A 24,517-nucleotide genomic window follows, 5' to 3' on the forward strand; every position below is an offset into this window, starting at 1 on the left:
CTCATGCCCTTGATTATTTGTGTCTGGGTGTATCTGTGTGTGTACACACAGAATCGAAACCTCCATGCACATTAAAAGCATCTCATTAAAAACTTTAGCATCTGAGCACTGCAATCAGCTAATTACTGAGATGTGGTTATTTTCTCAAAACTAGATCTGCTGTGTGAATGTACAGTATACACATCCAAGAACATTGCAGAGCATTATGAATAATTAAAAGTAAACTGTAGCCCTTTACACAAGCAAATGTAGGTACATTCAGCAATGAATTTTCCTGGCCACGTGGCTGGTTTTCTGTGACTCAACTCTTGTATGAATTATAGAACGTTCTTTGTAGCACTTGAGGGGCTGCCTTTTAGTATTGGTCTAAGTCTGAGATTTGAAAGGTTGACCTAAGTCTGAATTTCATGGACTTGATAGCAAACAGTCACTGCAGCTCCCTAATTTTGCTAATGCCTGGAATGGCCAGTGTCACTGCTGGTTAAGCTGAGCTGGGGATTGGGCGATTTTGTAAGGTGAGGGGCTTTTAGGCTCTGTGAGGATTTTGTTCCTTGTTGGTGTCTTGGTCAATGCTCCCTCCTGGCAATAAATGTTTCAGCCAGCACAGCAATGGCTGTGAATATGGAATGGAGTACAAAAAAGTTGATGCAGTGTTGTGTTTTAAGTGTGACCCAAGATTAATGTGAAACCAAAGGAGAAAACACGGTTCTTTCAGTGTACTACTAATTGATAAAAGTTTACATCCAGAGCTAGGGCAAAGTTATTTAGGCTGCTGGTGATTTAAAGGGTGGTTTGAATTTTTTGTTAACGCTTTTAGATGTGGCCTTGCCATCTTTTGCTGAAAATATAATTTTCCTGAGACTTATACATCTTAACCTTAATTTTAATTTTCTTCTCAAATCTTGGACAATTCAAAACAAAACTCAAAAACCCCACCCTGGATTATTAAATGTGCCGTGAAAGCTTCTTGAACAGCTTGCCTTGGCATGCTGAAATTAATGTGGTTGTAGTCCAACAATGGTGGTGGTGGGGAAAAATGCCCCTCCAGACTGTCAGCACTTGGGAAACACAAAAACCTCTTATTATTCATATGTACTGTAGAGCTTCTGATTTGCTCCCATTGAATGGAGCGGTGCAGTATCAGTTACTGCGATGCCTGGAGCGACGGGCTTGGGTTTCGTGTAATGAAGTGAAACGACGATGCAGATGCACCGCAGCCCAGTGTGGATGGATGGATGGATGGATGGATGGATGGATGGATGGATGGATGGATGGATGGATCCCAGGTAGATGGACTCTGGGGCTGACCAGCTCAGGAGGCACTTTGCTGTGGTCAGCCAAACAATCAGCTCCTTCTGGTGAGTCTGGAAATGTGTGCGCGCTGAGTCAGGCCCTCTGCAAACCTGGTGATTGTAGCACTGATTACGCTCAGAAGACTTGGCAAATCTTAGGTGTGTGGGAAGCTTGAGTGCAAAAACCTGCCTAATTTTCTTATTTAAATCAGTACCGTCCTGCTTGAGGCGTTTTGGAAAGCACATCTAAGGGGACGGTGTTTTAAGTTAACACGGTGTGTCTCGTGTTCACAATACAGGGTAGTCTCATTGGAAAAGGGTGTGTTTATGGTTACCTTCCACTTCGTTTGCCATATTAAACATGGAAGGGCTCACTCTCCTGCATGCACACACTGTCTTTTGTGAAATTTGTACTTAGAAGATGTAATATCTTCGAGTTTGCTTTATGATCCGCAATTCTTTGAACTTGCAAACAAGGTGTGGATAACTTCAAATGCCCATTTGAAGTCTGATTCTGAGGAATGCTTATGTTTGATTTTGACCTTAAAATGTGAAGTTTGATCTGTGTTTCAAAACTGCAGTATTGTAGCGGAAATGTAAATACAGTCTGAACTTTTTTTAGGTACCTCTAAAGTGCTGCATCTCATAGAGACTTTATTCCAGAGATCCTGGATATTCAAACCATGGAAATATATTCCTATTCATAAGGTCTCAGGTTCAGGAGCTGATCTCTAATCACCAAAGCTCACTCACATGTGCTTTTGTTCTGTGGTGGTTTAGATGTGAATATCACATTTTTGTAATTGTGAAGACTCACAGAGCAGTGAAGGGCCAAGGGTGGAAGCTGACTGAGATGATTTAGAGTTTTATATAAGCACATAAAGCTGTAAGTTGTCTTGTTGTGTTTGGGTTTGAAAAGCACTTTTTAACTACTTTGACATCTAGCTTTTATTCTCAAACATCTGCTTTGGATTGTTTGCCATAAAAGTGTAAGAATTAATCTTGCCCTCGTTTTTGTTATTGCTACCAGAAACCAAACTATTTTTATTACTTCTTGTATGGGGATTTGGGCCCTGAACTATTTTCAGAGTGGAGGAGAAAAGGAGTTTGTATTTTATTTTCTCTCCCCCCCCCTCCCCCCCCCCCCCGCCACACTCACACCCCCCACCCAAGCTTACAGGTAAAGTTAATTAAATTACAATTTTTAAGTGCACAGAGATGTTAGGCATGGCTTATTAAACTGTATTGTAAATCCTACTGTGCTTTATTTTGTCCAATATTAAGAGTTGTAAGGGAATTCAAATGATCAGCTCCTTTTGGCTTGTTTCTCAGAGCCCTGAGCTGGGGTAAGACATTTGCATCATCTGTGGAGAACTTGGGACATATTTTACTGAACGGAAATAATATATGAAAGTCAAAAAAAATAAAAAGCTTCCTATTTGTTTAGTCCTTTGATTAACAAATGTTCTTAATGCTGTTCTCCTTTCCCTGAGATCAGCTCGTTTGTGCTGTTTCCCAAGCAGCAGCCGTAGCCATGGCATGGGGTGGCAGTGCCAGCCCTGATCTCCAGCACTGCCTTGGAGCAATTGCTCTCCCTGTGTCGGGTATTACTAAAAGTCAGGGCATTCTGCTGATGTGGGTCCATCAGTGCTTGTGCCAGAGCATACAGGACTCTTCCTTCCCACAATGGGAGTGTTGTTTTTAAGGCAAAACTGTCTGTTGTAAGCCCATAGCAGGAAACACCCAGGCAGCCCCTCTGAGTTGCCCGAAATGTGCTGTTTGTGCTGCAGTTGCTTTCACAGCAGTCTCCTCTTTCAGAAGCTGTGGCGACACTTGCCCTTTTTTTTCTTATTTGAATACAAGTGTTTTAGCAAACGGGTTCTCAAAGGAGCCAGTGAACAAGATAAAACAGATGAGGCATCTTTTTATTTTACAAACAGATAAATGGGATTTTTCTGGGACTAAGTGAAATTGCCATGTGATTTTATCACTGGTTTTGCTGCCAGCTTCTGTTTTGTCTGAGACCGTAGATTTTTCATGGCAGGAACCATTCCTTTTTCTTTGTCTTAGGGATGCCTTAGATATTTCTGGTTATTGTGCTTTAAGTAGTAACGAAGCCACAGCCACTGAAACCAGAGCAATGCACTAGGCCATGGTAGTTTGTGGAGGGACTTTCTGCAATGTTCTCAGGATCAGCCAAGGTTTACAAATAGGCTTCTCAGTCCTCTGGAGTTCTGTGAATCCTGTCCAAAGTACTGGTAAAATTCAGGTACCACTGGAAGTAAGTATGAACAATGTGAAAAGCTGTCATGTGTCTGTGGTTCAGATTCAGGCATTGTTTTGATACACCAACTTAAAACATAGAAACTTGCACTGAAAGAAAGTAATCCTCTCTGGAAGGACAAAGGAGTATGTTTTGTGCGTATTAAAATGCAGTTGCTTCTGCCCCAGGGAGTTTTTTTGTTTAGTTTGGGAAAATTAATATGTGGTTTCAAAGCAGTGCAGTGAAATGTGTGTTACGGTTGCAGTGGGTCCCTTCCTGTCCCAGAATAGCTGGTTCGTGTTTACTTGTGCACTCTGCATGCAAATCAGGAAAAAAGACTAGGAATACTCCTTCCACTTTAAGTAGCAATTTCTAAATGCATTGCTAACAGGTTTCAGTTTTCACTTAACATTTTGTAGTAAATACAGACTGCAAATACTATGAAGATGTATCACATACTGCTAACATCTGACACTTTCTTAGTTTTTTAACTCTAGACCTCAGTTTTTCTAAATTCCTCCTTTTTATCTTTTTGCCTGTTTCTAATAATTCACTCTTCCTGTTTTTCTGTTCTCTTAATATTTTTCCTTTCATCTGCCTTTATTGTCCTTTTCTTCATATTTTATTTCTTTTTTCGTTCCTGTTGCTATAAAAACTTCCTTGCTTTCTTTTGCCAGACTATTATCAACCCTCAGTAGTCCCTCCTTAAAATCTAGCTATTCAAGGAATCTCACTTCATTTCTTCCCTTTATCAGACAGACATAAGCCATGCTGAATATGAAGTTCTGCATCTTTATCAACATTTATCTGGGTCTAGGCTGGATTCTGAGGTTTAACTCAGGGAATATGTGTCTGACTTTCATACACACACACAGAGTTTCTCATCTTCTACAGACCAGGTCAGCTCTCTGTTTGGTTTTGTTATTTTAAGCACTCTTTCATTTTTAATCATCCATCAGCCTTTGCATTCCTCAAAAACGATACTGTGGAGCTGTGACTGTTTGTATGAGGGGAAGCTGCTTTAGAGGATCCCAGGAAAGAGCAGATAGTGGAGTACAGTGATGTATGATTCTCTATGAGCTGCTGTTCTAATAAAGCAGCTGATTTTGGCAGGTTCCACTGTTCTCCAGGAAATCCTAAATAATTACCTTGCACAACAGAGGGATTATATCAGCATAACACACAGCTTTACTGCAACAAAATAGGAACAAGCAGTGGGTTCACCTGTGGGGAGACTCACACAGTTGTCACTGGTGGGTGAGTGATGTGCTGTGCTCTGACCTCCACTGCTGTGTCTGTCCCTCTCTCAGTGTTATTCCTCATAATACACAAAGTGGCATTTGTCAGGCTGACTTCTACTTCACATCCCTTCAAAAATTAGACCCTTAATGTGTGTATTTTAAACAATGCTGTGTTAAAGATTTAACTCCTGTAATTAGCTTGGCTACTGTTGATAGTTGATACTGTGCTCTGTTGACAACCCAATCAAAATGACCAAGGCTCCAGAGGTCTGATGTAGAAACCCAACAAAAGTTTGCTTAATTCTGCTTAATGCTGTATTGCTAACATACCACACTGAGGATTGGTGTAACAAACTGAACAGTACAGGGGCTTGGAGTCACCTGCAGTGAAAGATTTCTCTGAAGAATCATAGAATCGATTGGGTTGGAAAAGACCTCCGAGGTCATCAAGTCCAACCCTTGGTCCAACTCCAGTCCCTTTACCAGATCATGGCACTCAGTGCCACGGCCAATCTCAGTTGAAAAACCTCCAGGGATGGGGAATCCACCCCCTCTCTGAGAACGGAAAGAACCTGCAGTTGTACCCTGAGAAGGGCTGTGCTGGTGAAAGCCACAGTAGGAAAAAGACTGTGAGCTGATAGTGAGATTTAGAAATGCATCTGACGTTCCCAGGGCATCAGAACAGGACGCAGCAGCCAGTGGCAAGGCTCTTGGGTCTGGCTGAAAGTGCCCAACAGGTATTGTGTTCAGAGTAAAGGCCCTGGGGCTGGAGCAAAAGGAGCAGAAGCAGCTGAGCTGTGTACAGTGGGCTGCACAGAACGAGTGCTCAGGAGCTGAGACAGAGTTGGGAGCAAGATTGAGGAACTGGGGCTGCAAATCAGGAGTGTGACCTGTGGGCTTATTAGTGACATGAACATGGTGTTGTGTTTTAATTCTTTGTTCCCAAAAATGTTGCTGTCTTGTGTAGTGGGATATCCTTTGAGCAGGGCTGGAGATTTTGAGGAAAGCTTGGCAGTTCCTGCCAGAACTCTGGAGTCTCCACTGAAAACAAGTGAGTGACTTGTTGTAATAAGCATCCAGACTATCCCCTGAATTCTGCCTGGACTTCAGCAGGCAGTGCTGGAGAGGACAGTCCCAAGCAGGGGCTGCAATCCATGGACATGAGGAAAGGGCACCGGCCTTTTCTGTGAAGGGAGTAGGCACTAAATCCTGCTGCTGGCTTGGACCCAGCAGAGTTGTATTTCGGCATGTTAGATGGACATGGGCTTTATTCTGAGAGATTAGAGAAATGGGGCGTTTTGGCAGGAGCTTAAAGATAAGTCTGGTCAGGTAATTACTTATGTCAGAAAGTTGTAAAGGAAAATTTTGGAGGCAAGTAGAACTGGTGATGTGATTTAACCCATACCACTCTGTGGTTAATTTCCCAGGTACCTGTTTGTGTGTAACAAATCACGTGTATCTGACTGTCTTTGTTAATAGCTTCTTCAGTGTTGTTTATCTCTTGGTTTATTTCTGCCATTCCTAAAGAAAGCACATCTTTTAAATCTGTTTTGACATTTGGAAATCAAATTAAGTTATGTGAAGGGGAAGAAAAAAAAATCTAAATTTAGTAATTTAATCATATTGTTATTAAGCATCTGAAATAATCTACTCTGGGGATAAGGGCTGGTGACAGTCTTGTATCTCTGGTCCTGCCACATGTGGTCAGATTTTGGTTTTGAGATCAACAGGAAATCTACTGTTGGTTCTGTTGCTTTCTGTCAGATCATTTGTTCTCTCTCAGTTTTGCTTCTGGGATATCCTTGTAGCATTTCTCATAATCGAGGAAAGAATTTAGATTTATTGTTGATTTTTCAAGAGCAGAAGAAAGAGAAGTTGGTTTCAGATATTTAAGTCTTCGAAAATGCCTCACTGGCTTAGGAATTTTAGGCTAAGGAATGGAATTATACATTTTAGTTTGACATAGTTTGTGTTTATTTAAAAAGGCTGTAGAAGACAGAGAGGCTAAAGGTTAAAATAATATTAACTGAGCCCTCCAAATCTATCAGTTTCATTCTCCTTTTCCTGAGTATTAGTGTAGTCAAAGTAGTTAATCAGAATCAGAAAGCTGCATTAGCATTGCTGACATGTATTTGTCAATAGTCAGTTGGGAGGGTACAAACTGGAGGGGGAAAAAAGCCCCATAAAAACCCCACAAAACCCCCACATCTTTTGGCTGAGACTACATTGCCAAAAATATTTGCATTAATATCTGTTAGAAATTGTGTTAACATGAAATCTTTCCAAAACCTGAATTCTGTTACGAGCTTAACAGTGAAATAGTTTCCTAAGACTGCTTATACTTAAAAATTCAAGGAATTTATAGTTTTGTTTTAACATTCACTTGAAAGCATTTGGATAATTACACACTCAGATGATGGTGTGTCAGAAAGAGCCTTTGTTGACCTCTCTGTTGTGCCGTGTACCATTGAGGCAATGCTGGGGATGTTTTGGCAGTGTCATGCCCTGGCATCCCACAGTCCTTAGTTCCCTTTGTGGTCCTTCCACCAGGCTTGGGAGGGCGACCTGGCGGTGAAAAGGGTTAAATAAAAATAACATTGCTTCAAACTGACCTACTGAGCCGTAGCACACACACTGCTGTTTCTGTTATCTGCCGTGTGCTGTGCTCTGCAAGTGTGGTGATAGCAGAGCTGAGTAAGTTCCTAAGCAGAGAGAAATTAAAAAAGCCCAAAGATTGGCTGCAGCAACCCATCCAGCTGCTGCTAGTGCAGAAACTTGCCTTGTCTGGACAAGTTTTACTGACCCCAGTCTCTGACTTCTGTCGCTTGCCTGGGGATGTTTTTGTGGCATAGCTGTTCCTCCTCTTTCCCCTACTAGTGCATTTTTGGTGTCAGTCTCCTTTCTCCTCCTCAGCACTTGAAAGATTTTTCAGAAGACTGTCAGTTGTTTCTTTTTTCTTCCAAGGGAAGGGGGGGAAGGAAGACAGGGAAAGGGAAAGAGGACAGGATGGGAAGAAGTGTAAATGCTGCACCTTGAGCAGATATTTCTGGACTCTGTGTGGCACCTCTTTGTGCCAGCAAATACTGATACACCTGGCATTTGCCAAGAGTCCCTCCCCAAGCCCGTATGAAAGGTGCGCTGATATACTAGAATGGTGATGTTCTGGTAGCCATAATTCTTCCTAAAAGAGCATTTTTTTTGTTTAAAATAAGCTCCTTGTCACTGCAAGGGCAGCTCTTCACTGTATGTAATCCATGGCTTCTCTTTTATTAATGCCATGTTGTATCACAGTCTGAAACCAAAATTGGCCACAGCTTTTGTTTCTTACTATTTCAACTGAGAGATGCCTCAAACTGTGTATTTGGGTAGTGAAAAGTAAATCAGCAGGTCAGTGCTATTTCTAATGCAAAGACTTTATTTAAGGCCCCTCTCCCAATTTAATCCTGTATTTCTCCCATCTGAAACTGCGCAGTACATGAATGGAAAGGCAGTTGCTCACAAATCCATTGCTGTGCAGGCTTTTACATAAACAAAGTCCTAAGGATAAGCAAATGCCTTCCTTCTAATTAGCAGCATGTTTTGTGGTTCCATACATTCCAGTATGTAATAGGCAGCTCCGGTGCCTAAAATAATCCCAGAGAAAACACTCGTGTGCCGTGAAGATGGGGGTGGGAGGGAGAGGAGGCAGGAAAATGTGTTGCCTGTGTTCTTGGAAGCCTTTTCTATCTCCATTTGGATACTGTCAGCTTCTTTTACACAAACATTACAACATCCAAAGGGAATTGGAAATACTTAGCCATGACCACAACATCAGATTTTAGGTTTGTAAGGGGAAAGCAATGCAGAAGCAGAAAGATCTTGGCCCCACTGCTTTCAGTTTGGTTTTAGCATGCTGATAAATGCCTCCTAATGCTGGAAAGAGGTAAAGCCAACTGTCTAGGTGGAATACAGGAAATTTAAAAGTCTTACCTCATAGATTGAAAATGGGTTTTGTATCTCTAAAAGTGCTGTGTAAGTTCTAAGTAACAGTTATTGTCTGTTGTGGTTTCTTTAAAGTTACACAGGAGCATCCCTTTTTTACCAGTCTGTTGTGAACTGCTTATGGACCACTTGGGACAGACACAAGAGTGGGATGCTTCTGGTCAAATGACTTTTAACTGAGATAATAATGGTCAAATTAAACCTTTTCACTTCAACAAGGGCTTTTTTTGTGTATCACCTTATCTCAACATCAGTGGGAGTAGGAAAGTGAATGCCTTTGGTTTGCATCCCAACCTTTTGCACTGGTCTGTGCCATACCCGGTGCTTGGGACCACACCAACCTGTGCAGGGTTAAACAAGCTGGAAGAACAAGAGCTCAGGAGCCTGAAGGCCATAGGACTATAGGGCAGGAGCAACAGCTGGCTGTGGGGTTTTTTACCCATTGCTAAGTGGGATGTAATCCATGTTGCCAGAGCCCATCAGCTAAAGTTGTGATTCTGGGAAATGAAAACAAATGAGCTGTCTCATACAGCTGCATAACCTCCTTGGGCTGCAGATCTGCTGGCCGGACACAAACCAGTGCAGTGGGTTTGTCATGCAGAGGTACATCCTGGTTCCTAATGCTGGCACCTTGGCCCAGGATGTGGGTGAGAAAGATATAGGAGAGAGTCACTGCCTGGGAATGGATGAACCAGAAATCAGTTGCCAGTATGTAATGGTGAAGAAAATTGACTATTGCAACAGCTTACCAAGGAGATGTGTGTGGACCTTAATGAAATATCTAAGCCTATATTGGACACCTTTCAAAAGAAGGTGTTTTGGCTGAACTGCCAGTCCTAGGAGTTTGTGCAGGAACACAAAACGTCCCAGCCTGCGCTGGACATAATGTGAGACCAGCTCAAGGGTGGACAATTTCTGCAGTGCAGCTTCTCTTTGGATATTCTGCTGTTCTCAAGGCCTCCACAGTGTTGGTGATGCAATTCCACATCCCTTAGAGAGGTCCTGGCATGGTCCTGGCACTGGTGTCTCCAATACAACTGCTCGGCTGACCAGTTACCCTCCCCACTGTTCACAGGAGCTCCCTCACAGTTACTGGGTGGTTATCTGAGAGTTAATGACCATCTTCACCCCTTCTGACCTCAGACACCTTGAGAACCCCACACAGAGAGGAAGACAAATGAAACATTTTCATCCTGTTCTCCCAGGTGTTCCCAGGGATGGGCATCTGTAGCATCATAAATGGTGGTGGGGAAAGAGGGCAGTGGTGAGCCCAGTCCATGTGTCAGGAGCCCTCCCATGTCTCTTGGCCAACATCAGCAGAAGTCACTCTCATTAAAAACGTGTTGGGAATGCACCAGTGGCAACTCTCTAACAGTGGGCAGCTGTTCTGGTGGTGCCCTTCAGAGATGTGGCTCCTGCAATCTGAGCTGCTTCCTTTTTCCACACACAAGTAATTTCCCAAAATATTTCCCATGGTTTTGATCTTTGCCCGAAACTAAATTTTCTTTTCTATGGCTGGAACAAAATTTGGATTTGGAAAGAGTGAGCCTCTTCACTTGCCAGGTGAGGCTGTACACATGTAAAATGCTGGTATGTCTTTCCCTCTGCTTTGGTTAGAGTCAAAGATATTGCTGAAAATTCAAATCTAAAAGTCGGATTAAATCTCTTAGAGTGGGTATAACAGTCCCACATAAATGTAGTCACAAAGTATAATATTTTCATGAACTTGAACAGTAGATTGTAAATTGACAACTTCTAGCAATACAGAAGACCCTGGACTTGTGTCTTAAAATATCATAAAGTGGAATTAGAGCTGAATTTTTAACCTTTCTTTTCCTCCATTTTTTAAAGTGTGTGGCCCCCTGCTTTTAACATGGCAGCAGGAGCTTGTGGCACAGAAATAAGTGTGCTGACCATGAGAGTTGGAGTGAGGTGTGGCTGACTGGAGAACTTTGTTCACCACGTTCCACCCCCAGGACTGTCACCATAATGGGACTGGCAGTGGCCCCTCCAGACCCCCACATGGTGCAGGAAAAGGCTAAAACTATCTGCTCTCATCACACAAATAGAGCCATTTCAGTGGAAAACTTGAGCTCTTGATATTTCCATAGAGATCTGCTTAGATCCTTGACAGCACTTCTCAAGGACTTGAGTCTTCAGTTTTCTTAGCTATTTTCTGCAACTCTCTAAACAAAAATATCTCTGCTCCAAATCCAGAAAGGTCTCTGTCCTTAACCACAAATTTAATTAACAGTGTTCCCCTTCTACTGACCTTTTTTTTCCCCTGTCTTTAGTTAATTTTAACTCAATGTCCCTCATTAGGAGCCTGCAGTTTCCACTTGAGGGAGTAGATGCTCTCACATGAGTAGCCCCAGGGAAGCTCAGCTCAGTAAGTGATCACCAGTGGGAGCCAGGGTTGTTATCCACGGCATTACACCGTGGAAAGCTTCCCATCTCCTGTTGCAGACAAAATGTCTACAAAAACAATACTACCACTTTGCTAAACTCCTGCATTTTGCAGATGGGAAGCTCGATTTCTACAGGGAAAGCCAGGCTGTTTTGGGAGACCTCATAGTGCTCTGTCTTTTTGCTGCTGCTCCTAATTTTTGTGAGCACCATAGAATACAGTAGAAAATTGAAACTGTGTGAAAGATCAACAAATCAGTGTAGAATGTCACGCAGCAACATCTGTTAACTTTGGCTCTGTCACACATCCTCCCGACCCCTCCTTTCCAGACACAAGTCTCCTGTTTTGTGAGAGTTTGGAGTGATAGGGACTTGGAGAGGGAAGGCAGGGGGGGAAATCTCACTATTCCTCACTGATCTGAAGGGCTTGCAAAAGTACCATCTGGAATGGAAGTTTAATGTTTGTGTGTTTCTATATTTTCAGTTATGAAACAAATGGGAATTTGCTGAATGAATTAATTGTATTGCTCTATGAAAGTCTATCTTGAGAGCCATTAGATATGGGAGCCTGCAAAGCCTGCAGAGAGAAAGGAAAGAGGCTTCCCTTTCTAATTAGGGCTTTCAGGAAATCATTGATTACAGAATTGAGTAGGTTTTCTCAGAGACATTTGTTTGATAGTACTTCTGATAAACGAAATTTTAACCTAATAATAATTTTACTAGTGACACTGGAAGCAGCTGTACTCTCCAATGGTAAACTCACCTTCAATAAAACTTGCCCCTTTCTCATACCTTGTATAAACAACTGTAGCTAATGAAACATCACTTCCAATCTGTAGGTCCCAGTAAAAAATTTAAATCACAAAGAAATGAGTCATATAGTGGGCAGTATGTTCTTAATGGGACAGTCTTTGTCTGGACCAGGTTAATGGTATCAGCTTGTTCTTGCACTGCATTTAAACATCAACCCAAAACCTTGACCCAGTATATAGATCTTTTTTTTTTCTTTTAACAGGGTCAGCAGATTTCACTAGCTCCCATTCCAAAGCTGGAGGAAGCTTTGTATGAGTATCAGCCTCTGCAAGTGGAGACATATGGACCACCAGTTCCAGAGCTTGAAATGCTGGGAAGGCTGGGGTAAGTAACACTGCATTTTAATTCCCATTTCATGGGATTATAGCTGGGACTGTTACCATCTTCAGATTGCCAGGGGACCCTTTTCTTTCCTTTTTTTAAAATTTTTTTTGAAGCATCTTAATGAAATATTAGACTTCCTGCCCAACCAACATTTTGTTTGGGTGAATAAGCTGAAATTTTTGGTCCTCTAGCCTTTATAGATCTATTGAGAGCTGGACTGGATTGCATTAGTGTTTTTAAGGTTGTCCTTGGCAGTCATAGTGAAGTAGCTGTTCATTTTCAGTTGCACGGTATTAAAAAATAAATAAATAAAAATCTGGGGCTTAATTTACCCAGCTGTAAGCCAGTAAAAATATTAAAGTTGGGCTGTTTGCCATGGAAAAGGGGAGATTTACTTGTCGGCTGCTGTCTACAGTCAAACTGCGTTTGTGAGAAATGGAGCACAGAGCTCAACTTATGTCAAAAATACAATGCAGGGCTGCTCCAGCATCAGGGTGTGCAGCCATGGTTGGAAGGGGTTTTAGAAGCGTTCTGTGCCTGGGTAATGGAGGGTAGGAAGTCCAGAAGTGTCATGTCTGCTCTCTAGAGATGTGTTTGCTGCTGAAATGCCACCTGAAAACGTGTGGCTACTGGGATAGTGTCATAGTGTCACCCAACTCATCATGGCCTAACTTTGAAGGGCAACAGCACTTCCAGTGACTGGAAAACTACATGGCAGAATGAATGTGCAGACTGGCAAGGCGAGAAAGAGTTTAAAAAATAACAGTTTACATTTGGCTGTACAATATGGGAAAACTGAAGCCACAAAGTACTGAGTAAAGTTGAGACAATTTAATGTGCAGTTTCTGAGACCACTGAAATCCAAACAGGAATCCCACCTAGTTCACTGGCATGGGAAAAATTGTATCTCATCCAGAAAATGACAGAGGTAGATAGACTTTAAGTAAATAAGCAACCTAATGGTGCTTTAGGAAACTCAAGGCTGCCTGGAACTGAAGTTGTCTCCATTTTTATGACCTCCTGATGCCCATAATTTTTATTTTCTGATACCAAGAGTCTGAGACCAAATATTAATTAACAGTTTAAACTTGGGCCTAGCCTGGCTCAGCCTTCACCACCTGTTTGGATGAAGCACAGCTGTGAGGGACCTCCAAGTGCGAGGGCAGCTTTGAGGCCCTCCCAGCCCTCAGCCTCATCTAAACGAAAAAAGATGACTTGTGCAGGGAGGATTTCCCCTCCCTGTCCCTTTGCCTGTGCCCCCTGTGTTCAAATCCATCAGGAACCCTGTGTGATCCATGTCCATCCCATTAATTGCTTGTGACAGGGCTTCAGAGGCAGCAGAACTCCTTGCAGAACAGAATGCTTTAAGTCCTACGGTTGCATTGCAGCATCCATGTGTGAGTGTATCCAGAGCAGGGTTTGCAGGCAACGCCGCAGTCCTCTCCTGGACACACCTTGAAATGTGTCATTTTTGTCCTGCAAGCATGGACAGCCAGGGTTGCTGGGCTTGGCTCTGGGGGTGGCACAGGAGTTCAGAGCACAGGGGTGTGTGTGAGGTGGCTGTGGCAGCAGCGGGAGGCTTGGGGGTGGGTGGGTTGGTGGTGCCCACCAGAGGAGCTGCTCTGAGTCCTGGGGCCGTTTGCCATTCCAAGACAAACACACCAATGCTGTGGGTTCCCAGCCGACACAGCTCTAACCCTATTCCGTGGGGTGTCTGAAATACCTCAGACTGTGCAGGGCTGTTGGTTTATATATTTGTGTTTCTGTGTTTATATGAACTCATGCGCATTTCCTGTTGATGATGAATGCTTAACTAATGTGCCTCTGTCCCTGCTTTGGGGGTTCTCAGGCAGCTGCATACAGCTGCCTGGGTGAGGCAGAAGAGCTGGGCACAGTGACATCCACTCCTCTCAAGATTTTTACTTTCCTGTTCATTTGCACTCATAAAAGGCCGGGCTGGATGGGGCTTTGAGCCACCCGGCCTGGTGGGTGGCATCCCTACCCATGGCAGGGGGGTTGGAACTCAGTGGTCTTTAAGGTCCCTTCCAACCCAAACCATTCTATGATTCTAAATGTATTTAATTTTATTTATTTTTTGTTTCTCTCTCTTTTTATTTTCCTGTTAATAATTTTGCAGTCTGGCTATTTATTGCTGCTAAATAGTTCCCTCAAATGTTCAGGCTGTTACCTGAGTTTCTGGAGCCAGAATTATTGCAGAGACACTGCCAACCTGCAGACTTTGAATTCTCTTCTGGTCGCATAATTTATTGACTTCTTTTTTTGTTAAGGTACAGTTTATTCTCTTCAAAACACTCAGTAGAATAGGCTTTTTGAATATTCACATCTTAACCTCTTACCCTTTGCATGACTCACTTTGTTTCAGTAACAGTGTTGAGTTTATTTCTTAGTAAACTGCTGTAATAAAGGACAGCTGGCAAGAAGGTTTGTAGGAAAAAAGGGTTAATCCTTAAGGGATCATTTAGAATACTTGTTAGGGAGATTTCATTATTTTTAAAAAATTGCTTTTTAAGATGACCTGTATTATTTGCTTATTAGGCTTTACAGAGAACTTTGTGAGCAGACCAATAAACTTGTTTCTGCATCCTCCCACTGCACTACTGTGTGGACTTTGGGTTTTTTGCAAAAAAGGAAATTTATGTTCAAATTGTTCTTAGAAATTTGTTTTCAGTTTCCTCGTGGAATGAAAATTTTCTTTTTTTTGCTAAGTACTGCAGAAAAGCATTAACATCCTTATGATGCATTTTTTTGTTATTTGGAAGTCTGAGAATAATAAAGAAGTAATTATTCCCCCCCAACACAAATGATTGGTATAATGTGTGGGGGTTTGTGTCCTTCAGCCCCCTGGTAAAGGTTGCTTTGGTTGTTCAGACTGAGGGGACCAGCTCATGCCTCTCTCAGCTGTCTAAGGGAAATGCGACTTGGAGAAGGGGAGAAGACACGTGTCAGAGCATCTCCCTAACCTGTGGTGCTTCCCTTGGAGAAAAGTGGAGTGTTGGATCACTGTGACATTCCCATCCTGGGGCAGGCTCTGCAGCTGCCTGTCCCTCCGTGGTGACCCAGAGCCCTGTGTGACCTGGTCACTGCTCTGAATCACTGCAGAGTTCACAGATGTGCTTGGAGGATCTGCTGGTTTCTGTGTGGAGTCGGAGGCAATCTGGTGATGGGAGTCATGTTTTGAGAGCCTTGTCTTTCAGATTGGTTCAAATTTGTTGAATTGCCCAAGTCATGGCAAGGCTGTGTGACCTACCATGGTTTTGGGGAGAGAGAACATGAAGAGGACTTGGATGCTCAGGCACTCACTGCCATTACCTGGAGATTTTCTTAGAGGGGCAAGAAAGACCTGTCTTTCTTTTTTCTTTTTTTTTTCCTTTCTTTCTAATGTTTTAGCTGAGCATGCTGAATTTGTGTGGTTGGAGGTCTGCATTTTTCTTGCTGCAAAACAAAAGAAATGAAAAATATAACAAGCTGACATGCCAAGTAGCAAAAGAAAAACCCAGGATGGGGTTGGAAATCAGCGTGTTGCTTTAAAAATGCATGTAGTTTTGATTTTAAAGAAAAAAACAAAACACAAACCCCCTGAGGATCAAAATGATGTTTGTTTGAGGTCTTGAAAAATGTAAAGACATTCTTGGCAGTAATTGAGAGTATGTATGTGAAGCAGGAGTGGCCACATAATGTCCTCACACCGAGTATTTACAGCTGTGAAGAGCCATACACAAGCTCCTTAAAAGCTGACTGCAGTCAAAAATCTGCTCATGTGATTAACATTTTAGGTGAAGATGGTGAACTCCATCTCTCAAAGTTTAGAAACAGTCTCTTGGAATCCAAAGTGGATCATACTCTCAACACAGTGCCAGTCTTATCCCTCACCATTCCCATAAAACAGAGTTAATTTACAAGTAAGATTAAAAATGTCTGTTTGCATGTCACTTGAATTCTTTATATTAAGGCAGAACTTCTGTGCAGACCTTGTAATTGAGTCAAACCTGGGCTGGTTAGAATAAGATTGTGTTTGGCTACTTAACTTTGGAGAGATACAATCTGATTATCTATGTGTGTATATAAAAGTCAAGTTTGCTCCAAAAATCTTTTCTTTCCTTTAGGGAAAATTGTGATGTTCCATTGATCTATCACCTTGTTTTCATGTATAACCACATTGTTAGGAGTGCTCCAGTTTGTTTAAATAAGATGCAGAAAACAAAGTTCAAGAGTGACCACTAATCTAATGAGGATAGGTAATATACTTCAATAAATTAAATCTAAGGAAAATGTCATTTTAAGAGTTGAGGGTAAGTACTGAAGCAGAGTGGGAGTGCTGTGAAAATCTGTACATACAATGAACGTGTTTTATTCCACTCTTTATTATGAACAACTGGATTGATTCATTCCTTTTTTCCTTGTGTAGGACAGCTCAGTCATCTCAAATTTTGCATTGAGGTTGGATTTCATATCTGCTAGAGCTTTGTTAGTGTTTAATTTTTAACCTTCACTTCAAGTGGAAAATTTCTGCATATTTCTTTGTTGTACAGTGTTGTAGTGTAATTTAAAACACATGTAGAGTTCTGGCACTTAATGTAGAAATGCCTCGTGTAACTTCTTTGCTGTCAATCACTGTGATTTTATTTTTTTAAGTGAAGCAATAGTAAGGATGTTCTCCAAACTGTTCTTAAACCATAGCTGAGCTGGTCTTTGGCTGGATTAGTTTTTGCTCAAACTCTGTCAGTGTCTGTGTAGGGTTCAAGGCAGTGAAATAACTGAGAATTGATTTTGAATGGGTGACAGGAACGCTGGGCTTTAAAAGTCATAGCAGGTGATTTTTCACATCTGCTCTGTCACTGGGGTATGCAGATATTTCTTGAATCTTGGAAAAGGAGAAAAGCCGCAAATGAAGGGCTGATTTGATCTGCTGTGGCCCATTGATTTTGAACACTGAATTCATTCTGCTCCTTTTAATGGAATCTGGTCTCTCAATAAGCTCAGTAGTCAGAATTAAAAGATTGAGTAAGAGCAAGGAAAGCATGTCTTGCTTTGGAGGGCATACAGAGGGCTGTGCTCCTTGCAGAAATTCTCTTGGCTACCAAGGCATATGGTCTGCATTTCCCAGAGTCTCCTGTTGCAGGGCCTGATCCTCAGTAGAGAGATTTCTGTCAGCTGCAGTGCATTTTGAATCAGGCACCTAATGAATGAGAATTGGCAGGTAAGGAGTAATTATTGCTCTAAAGACACAGCTACATTTACATACAGCCTTTTTGGTTGTTGTTGTTGTTCATTTAATCGTGAATAATTGAATAAAACCCTGTGAATGACAAGTACTATGTGAGTTCTCTTCTTTGGAATAGTGGATATGGCCGAGTGTGCTGTGTCTTTCAAGAGAGGATGGAACAAGGCAACAACTGTGTAAAGCATCTTAATTTGGTTTGATGCAGGAACTGTCTGGTATTCATGGAATCATAGAATTGATTGGGTTGAAAAAGACCTCCGAGATCATCAAGTCCAACCCTTGGTCCAACTTCAGTCCCTTTACCAGATCATGGCACTCAGTGCCACGGCCAATCTCACCTTAAAAACCTCCAGGGACGGGGAATCCACGCCCTCTCTGGGCAGCCCATTCCAATGCCTGATTACTCTCTCTCTATTGCTTTAGAGTACCACAGAAATCCTACAAGTTTCATTGTAGGATTTTGGAAGGATGCAAATTCAGTATGGGGGAGGCAGATTAGCACCAATTTTTCCAGCAGAATGGAAATCAAGGAGTGCAGCCTTTAGTAAGTCTGAAATCTTACTGTTTAAGAAATCAGCTTTCTGGCCAAAATGTCTATGAACATTTCAAATGACACCCTGTAGAATATGGTGTTTTGCATGGAGCTCTTCTGTCAAGGTCATTAGCAATTGAATATATTAAAAGTGGACTGCTTATGAAACGGAGAGTTCTGCTTCCTGCCCGCCCACCTGTGGGTATAGTGTGGGTTCTGTAACTGTAAAAGGTCTCTGGAGGGCTATAAAGGCAGAGAATATGGAAAATATATAAAGAAACAAAGAAGGAAGCCTGAATACAACGTGTAGTTTCTTATATGTGAATTTGGCTGTAGTTGTGTGTGTGCCACTAAACTCACCTCAAAAACTGGCCATGACAGCAGAATGTCCATAGTGATTGTTTTTGTTGGCGTTTGGCTTCAAAATTAACTCATCGATCTGACACGAGTCTGTGCTCGGAATACTGGTCTGGTCATGTTTTTTTACTTTTTCATGCAATCATGGAAAAAATATGTTTCTGCTCGAAGCAGTTGTCAAACAAGCTTCTTTCATCGACAATCAGACACAGGGCAGCTGAGTAAGGCTGTTTAGTCTAGAATAAATACTCGAGAGATTACAAGGTCGCTGTAGGAAATGTAATTATACCATTTATTCCAGAATAGTCTTTCTGTAGTGTGTGCTTGCTGAATACTCAATCATACATTTATTAAAATACTAATAATGTGAAGAGGGGAAAAAAATTAGGAGCCTTAACCTAAGGAATGGAGATTTGTCTGCAAAATGTACTTGTCTCAGGATGAATCAGTAAATCAGTAAATATTTCGAATTGTTTCAGAAAACCAGGATGGTAATATTGGCTTTATTATCGTGAATTGGTAGGAGGCAAACCCTGAGGTGTCTCTGCAGGTGTAGAGGCAGAGGAATGGTGTCAGGCAAAGGTGCCTGCTGATGGATTATAATGTGGCAGGAGGCATCCAGCAATTGGCTGGGCCAAATGCCCTGTTTTCTGCACTCTTGTGTCTCACCAAATCAAAGCCTTGTTACTACCATCCATTTAAAAATATCTGATCCTCTGTGACAGTCCTTACCTGTTACTAAAAGCCCTTCTTTGCTTTCATCCTTCCTTTCATTGCCTGCATTGATACTGCTATTGATGTCTGGTTCTCCTGTGACTTTTTTTATGTCCACAGACTGTCCTCCATCTGCTGAGAAAAGTGTATTTTTGTAGAAGTTAAGTGTTAGATCTTCTGTTGCTTCTCTGAAATTTTGTGGTCAATTTGAGGTCAATAGTTTTTGTGCTCAGTATTTTCCTTTTCTCTGCTTTTTTCCTTCCTTGTTTCTTCTTCACTCCATCATGTTGCCCTTTTTGAGTTTTTCTCTGACTTCTCAGTCATATGAAGAATTTCATTGGGAACTGTGTAGTTGCCACAAAAAACCCAATACATACACTTTGCATGTGCAGGACTGGTCTTTGCTGCTTATCTCTCACTTCAGCAACAGCAGGGCCTTGGTGTCCTCTGGCTTTTGTAGCTCTTCCCGGGGCAGAGCCCCCAAATGATTTCTTTAAACCCAGTGTTGGACTTACAGAGGCAGGAACACCTTAGTTGAGAGGAGTGAAGTCTTGACTCTGACTCTGATAAATGTGGTTGTAAAGCAGCCTTCCAAAGGAAGATTGTTTGTTCAGGTATCAGATGGCTGAGAAGGTGAATTACAAGTTTCCTTAAATGTCAGAGGAGTGTCTTGCTTGAAACTTTCTGCAGCTTCTCAAGCAGTTGCTTGTAATTCTTTAACTCCCTTCAGATAACTCTGTTGCAGGAGTCAATAATGTTTAAAGCTTCTCTGAGGAAGTGGTAGAAGTGAGGGATCCTGTTCCCAGAGGAGCATGCCCATTGCCAGTCAGTAATTCCACTGATAAATTTGATCCAGTATATGGAACTGATCTGGGTGGATGACAAGATTTTTAAGGGTTGGGCTAGTTGTCTCTGTTTTCTTATTTTGATAATGATCCTGTGGTCCCTGAGATTAGATCACACTGGAGGAACTTTTTGAAAAAGTGGAACCAGGGAACTTTTCTTAAGAGTTGATTTTATCCCATCATAAGAGTGTTCCCTGCTTTATTTGTCCTAGTTTCTTGTTAAAAAAAAATCTTAGTCTTACACACCCATAAGAATTGGAGCTTTTAGCTCCTTCCAAACAAGCAGTTTGTGCTTTTGTGTTCCCTGATTGCAGTTGGACTTGGTGAAATGGCAAAAAACATAATATGTGTTCCCTGTCATTCTCTATATTTTAAATTATTTTTTTCAGTGGTGCTTCTTACCAGGAGGTTGAGGAAAGTACCTACAATTAAAATGGTTTGCTGAAGATTATATACACACATTTAGGAACCGATTTTCATGGCTTTGGCTTTAAAGCCTTGCTAGGAGTTAGTTGAAAACCGTTCTAGGTTAACAAGTCATGTAGTGCCAGCCCTCCAGAAAGAACTGAGTTGTCACTTCTCCCTCTTCCAAGTTGAAGCACTTGAGTTAGGCCACGTTTCTAATAACAAAACAGGGGTTTGAACATAATCAAACTTCACAGCTGAACTATTGCTCAGGCTTGAAGGTAACGCCCCCATAGTTTTGTTTCTTTAACTGGTATTAAATGTAAAAACATAAATCCTTTTCAGTGGGAGAGGAGAAGGGGAGATGGTTTTCATTTGGCATAATTTCCTGCGAGACGTAGTTCTAAACAAGGCCCATATTTACACAAGACAATACAGTTTTACATGCACTGGTATATCCAGCACATTTTAAAATTGTTTAGCCAGCCCTGGGTATTAAATACCTTCACAATAAATGTGTTTAATAAAAGTAGATGAAGTTTGAAATAATTTTTTAATAATTTTACAGTAGAAACACCAGCTAAATCAACCCCATTGCTGTAATAAATGTCACAAAAACAATTAATTATAGTTGCTTGCCACTGCAAAATCAATTGTGTAACTGTTCTTCCAAAACTGACTCTTACATTACTAAATCCTAAACACTACACTTCTGTAACTTGTCAGAATCAAGTTTTGGTTAATAGATATTTTCAGTGATGTAATGGGAACTTCTGGCATGGAGTCAGAATATAATGGACTGTGATTAATGTTTTAATAAGCACTTTTCTTATACTTATGATGCAGCAGTGAAATGGTTTCCTGCTTAGATTGGTAGAGCAGCAGGTGTGTGTACATACCTTTTTTCTTTCAGTAGGAATAAGTTTTTCAATGCTTCTGCTTGAAAACATTTAATGTTTTTACTCAAGTCAAACGCTGCTGATTTGGGGATCTCAGTTTGTTTGGTTTATGTCCAGCTATTCCCGATATTTGTCAGTTGGAAGTGGAGGGTGCCATGGAAACCTTTTCAGTACTTACAGTAATTGCCTTGCAAAAAAGGAAACTCATTAGTTTAAAAAATAGTTTTGATATATTGATGTTTTCTTCAGTGAAAGGATTTGTTTAAAATAGTGTTGGAGTAATTCGAAAGTGTGCGAGAACAAATATAGTGTTGAAAATATTAGCAGGTTAGATTTATAATTGAAGTTGATGTAATGCACTTGCTACATGCTTGGTTACTTTTGTACTGGAAGTGTTATGTTTTTCTGTATTTTAAATATGGAATTACAAAAAAAGTAATTTAGTCACCATTTTTAATGACCCATCAGTCCAGATTTGTTGCATGGATAGGGTTTTTTTGCTGAGGGATCCAGTCAGCTGCTGTGCTGGTGGTGTTTCTCCTAAGGTGGTGCTTAAGGTGAGCATGTTCTCCATGCTTTTAAATTCCTGCTGATATCAGGTGGTGGTTGTGCACTTGGTCTCCACTATTCCTCTGCGAAGGAATGCACATACATGTAATAATTATATACATATATATATGTATATGTGTAGTCCTTTTCCTTTTTTCCTTTTCCTTTTTTCCTTTTCCTTTTTTCCTTTTCCTTTTTTCCTTTTCCTTTTTTCCTTTTCCTTTTTTTCCTTTTCCTTTTTTCCTTTTCCTTTTTTTCCTTTTCCTTTTTTCCTTTTCCTTTTTTCCTTTTCCTTTTTTTCCTTTTCCTTTTTTTCCTTTTCCTTTTTTCCTTTTCCTTTTTTCCTTTTCCTTTTTTCCTTTTCCTTTTTTCCTTTTCCTTTTTTCCTTTTCCTTTTTTCCTTTTCCTTGTTTCCTTTTCCTTGTTTCCTTTTCCTTGTTTCCTTTTCCTTGTTTCCTTTTCCTTGTTTCCTTTTCCTTTTTTCCTTTTCCTTTTTTCCTTTTCCTTTTTTCCTTTTTTCCTTCCCCTCACCCTCCCCTCCCCTTTGCCTTCTCCCTTCCTTCTCCCTTCCTTCTCCCTTCCTTCTCCCTTCCTTCTCCCTTCCTTCTCCCTTCCTTCTCCCTTCCTTCTCCCTTCCTTCTCCCTTCCTTCTCCCTTCCTTCTCCCTTCCTTCTCCCTTCCTTCTCCCTTCCTTCTCCCTTCCTTCTCCCTTCCTTCTCCCTTCCTTCTCCCTTCCTTCTCCCTTCCTTCTCCCTTCCTTCTCCCTTCCTTCTCCCTTCCTTCTCCCTTCCTTCTCCCTTCCTTCTCCCTTCCTTCTCCCTTCCTTCTCCCTTCCTTCTCCCTTCCTTCTCCCTTCCTTCTCCCTTCCTTCTCCCTTCCTTCTCCCTTCCTTCTCCCTTCCTTCTCCCTTCCTTCTCCCTTCCTTCTCCCTTCCTTCTCCCTTCCTTCTCCCTTCCTTCTCCCTTCCTTCTCCCTTCCTTCTCCCTTCCTTCCCCTCTGTCCTTGTAGACTCAGTAGTTTAACAGCAAATATGCCTGTGATGAGAGGAGAGTGAGACCTGTAGAAAGAAGAGGTCCCATGTCTTGCTGGCATTATTGCACTAGTCAAGATTCCAGGCACCTCTGCTCTCTCATTTCCAGAAGTTGTGTGAGCCTTTCTGGAAGGATGGAAAAGGTCAGTGGTCCTGGCTCCAAAGCAGGTGCTCTTCTCTCCAGAGTCTATTGACACTAATTGAGATTCACAGTAACAGTTTCTCCATCTCTTTGTTCATTCCCCTAAACCTGGGAATCTCACTGACTCCTCTGTTCTCAGAAGCATCGACCCATGCTTTAATTTTTCCATCAGCTTAGGAAAAAATGCAGATATCAGCAGACTTGTGTTTTTAATATTTATGGAGAATTTACCAAGCAGCCTCCATACGTTGGTTTTTTGCCAACTCCCTGTACTGGGGTAGTGTCTGCCTTGCACAGAGAAAGTTACTTATGGTTTCCTTTATTTCCTACTGCTGTGTTTGTCTAGTTCTCCCTTAAAAACATGCAGGAGGTGAGTGCTGGCTGCTATCTTTATTTCCTGACTGTCTTCCAGAATTCATGAGGAAATGCTCCTGAATAAAGCCCAAAAAACCCTACACCTCTTCTCCTCTTCCTGTCATTCCTTTCTCCTCCTCCTCTTTACATTTAGGCCCTGATGGATTGGGCAGACTTCTTGCTCTGTGGCCATTGATTCTGCTAATTGTCAAAAAGTATTCCAGAAACAAGAGAGAAGAGAAGATCTGCACTTTGAGGCCATCTCAAAACTTGGAAGCACAAAGGCTCTGCTGTTCCAGACTCTCTTTAGCACACAGTTAACTTTGGAATGAAAAATCCCACAGATGCAGAGTTTGCACACAATCTGAAATATGGAAACCATATATTGCTTTTTTATTTTTTCCTCATTCCATGGTGTAGGTGCATCCTGCTCTTCTTCTCACCAGAAGAGCCAAATATTGTGAAGGTGTGAGTGCAATGAGGAGTTTGCCTTCAGGACTCTGCTGTGACTGAGCAGTCCCTTGCCTTGAGCAGTCCAGGCTGTGGATCCTTCTTGATCTTTTGGCTTTTGTCTGAGTAGTCACTGAAGTTACCATTTTTGTATTGTTGTATTTATTACTTGTCTCTCTTCTTTGCTCACCTAGAAGTGATCTGTAGATTTTTTAGGTCTGCTCTATTTGCTTAATTTATCCATGCCTTAAATGTGCTTGAAAAACGTGGACTAGCAGACGAACATACAAAATGTATGTTGTAGCCAGGTGGGGGTTGCTCTCTTCTCTCAGGCAACCAGAAGTAGGACAAAGAGGGCAGGGGCTTAAGCTCTGCCAGGACAGGTTTAGGTTGGATGTCAGGAAGTTCTTTACAGAGAGAGTGGTCAGGCATTGGAATGGCCTGCCCAGAGAGGGGGTGGATTCTCTGACCCTGGAGGTTTTTAAGTTGAGACTGGACATGGCACTGAGTGCCATGATCTGGTAATCAAAGTGAGGTTGGATTAAGGGTTGGACTTGATGATCGCGGAGGTCTCTTCCAACCCAACTGATTCTATGATTCTGTGAAAACAAACACCTTAACAATCAAGACTGTGGTATCAGACCCTGGAGATGACAGCAATGATATCTCAGTGTGACT

At 41.7% G+C, this 24,517-nt stretch overlaps 1 protein-coding gene across 1 annotated transcript in view; it reads left to right on the forward strand.

Annotated features, from left to right (window-relative positions):
* Window positions 1-24,517, forward strand: part of MNAT1 (MNAT1 component of CDK activating kinase) — a 128,566-nt gene that overhangs the window by 78,715 nt on the left and 25,334 nt on the right. The window contains exon 7 of the mRNA XM_071557320.1: window positions 12,199-12,320. Within this exon, the coding sequence (XP_071413421.1) occupies window positions 12,199-12,320 (122 nt within the window). The remainder of the gene's footprint in view (window positions 1-12,198; window positions 12,321-24,517) is intronic.

The sequence above is a fragment of the Pithys albifrons genome, chromosome 6, assembly GCF_047495875.1.
Source record: "Pithys albifrons albifrons isolate INPA30051 chromosome 6, PitAlb_v1, whole genome shotgun sequence".
NCBI classification, from domain to species: Eukaryota; Metazoa; Chordata; class Aves; order Passeriformes; family Thamnophilidae; genus Pithys; species Pithys albifrons.